This window comes from Penaeus monodon, chromosome 28 (genome assembly GCF_015228065.2).
Source record: "Penaeus monodon isolate SGIC_2016 chromosome 28, NSTDA_Pmon_1, whole genome shotgun sequence".
NCBI lineage: Eukaryota > Metazoa > Arthropoda > Malacostraca > Decapoda > Penaeidae > Penaeus > Penaeus monodon.
The window spans coordinates 7328098-7328584 of record NC_051413.1 but is presented as its reverse complement, the minus strand read 5'-3'; the positions used below and the strand labels follow the sequence as shown (position 1 = coordinate 7328584).

The 487-nt window shown below is 34.7% G+C and overlaps 1 protein-coding gene across 1 annotated transcript in view; it reads right to left on the bottom strand.

Annotated features, from left to right (window-relative positions):
- LOC119591345 (pyruvate dehydrogenase [acetyl-transferring]-phosphatase 1, mitochondrial-like) overlaps positions 1 to 487 on the bottom strand; it is a 4963-nt gene that overhangs the window by 2702 nt on the left and 1774 nt on the right. Inside the window, exon 2 of the mRNA XM_037940078.1 lies at positions 61 to 244. Coding sequence (XP_037796006.1) covers positions 61 to 244 — 184 coding nt within the window. The remainder of the gene's footprint in view (positions 1 to 60; positions 245 to 487) is intronic.

Here is a 487-nt window from a genome sequence, read left to right as displayed (position 1 = left end):
CATGGGGGGGGGGGGGGGCAGAAAATTAACAAGCATTGATGAGTAAAACTAATCACAAACCTGTAGTGTGCAGGCATCTTGCTGATGCCAGTTTATCTTCTATGGGTGAGTTGGAAGCCAGTTGATTGGAATCAACAGAATCTATAGAATAAGATCCTGATGATGTGTAGCCCTGTTCTGTCCATCCTGTCCCTCCACTGTTCAGCTGCACCATGCCTTCATTTTGACGTAAAATTGCAGATACCTATCAAAATATCAATAAATTAGTGCTATGTCATTTTTCTTTGTTTTTTCATATTAAAGTTTTTTTTCTTGAAATAAAATGAAATTACAATATTGAAAATTAGTATTACAATCTACTAGGTATCACTACCTGTATAATTCAGAGTATTTTATATTCATAACTTAAGAATATAATTATGCTAACTAGGTATAGCTCTTGAAAATGGCAAACAAGTGGATAAACACTGGAAGGAAAAGAAAGAAC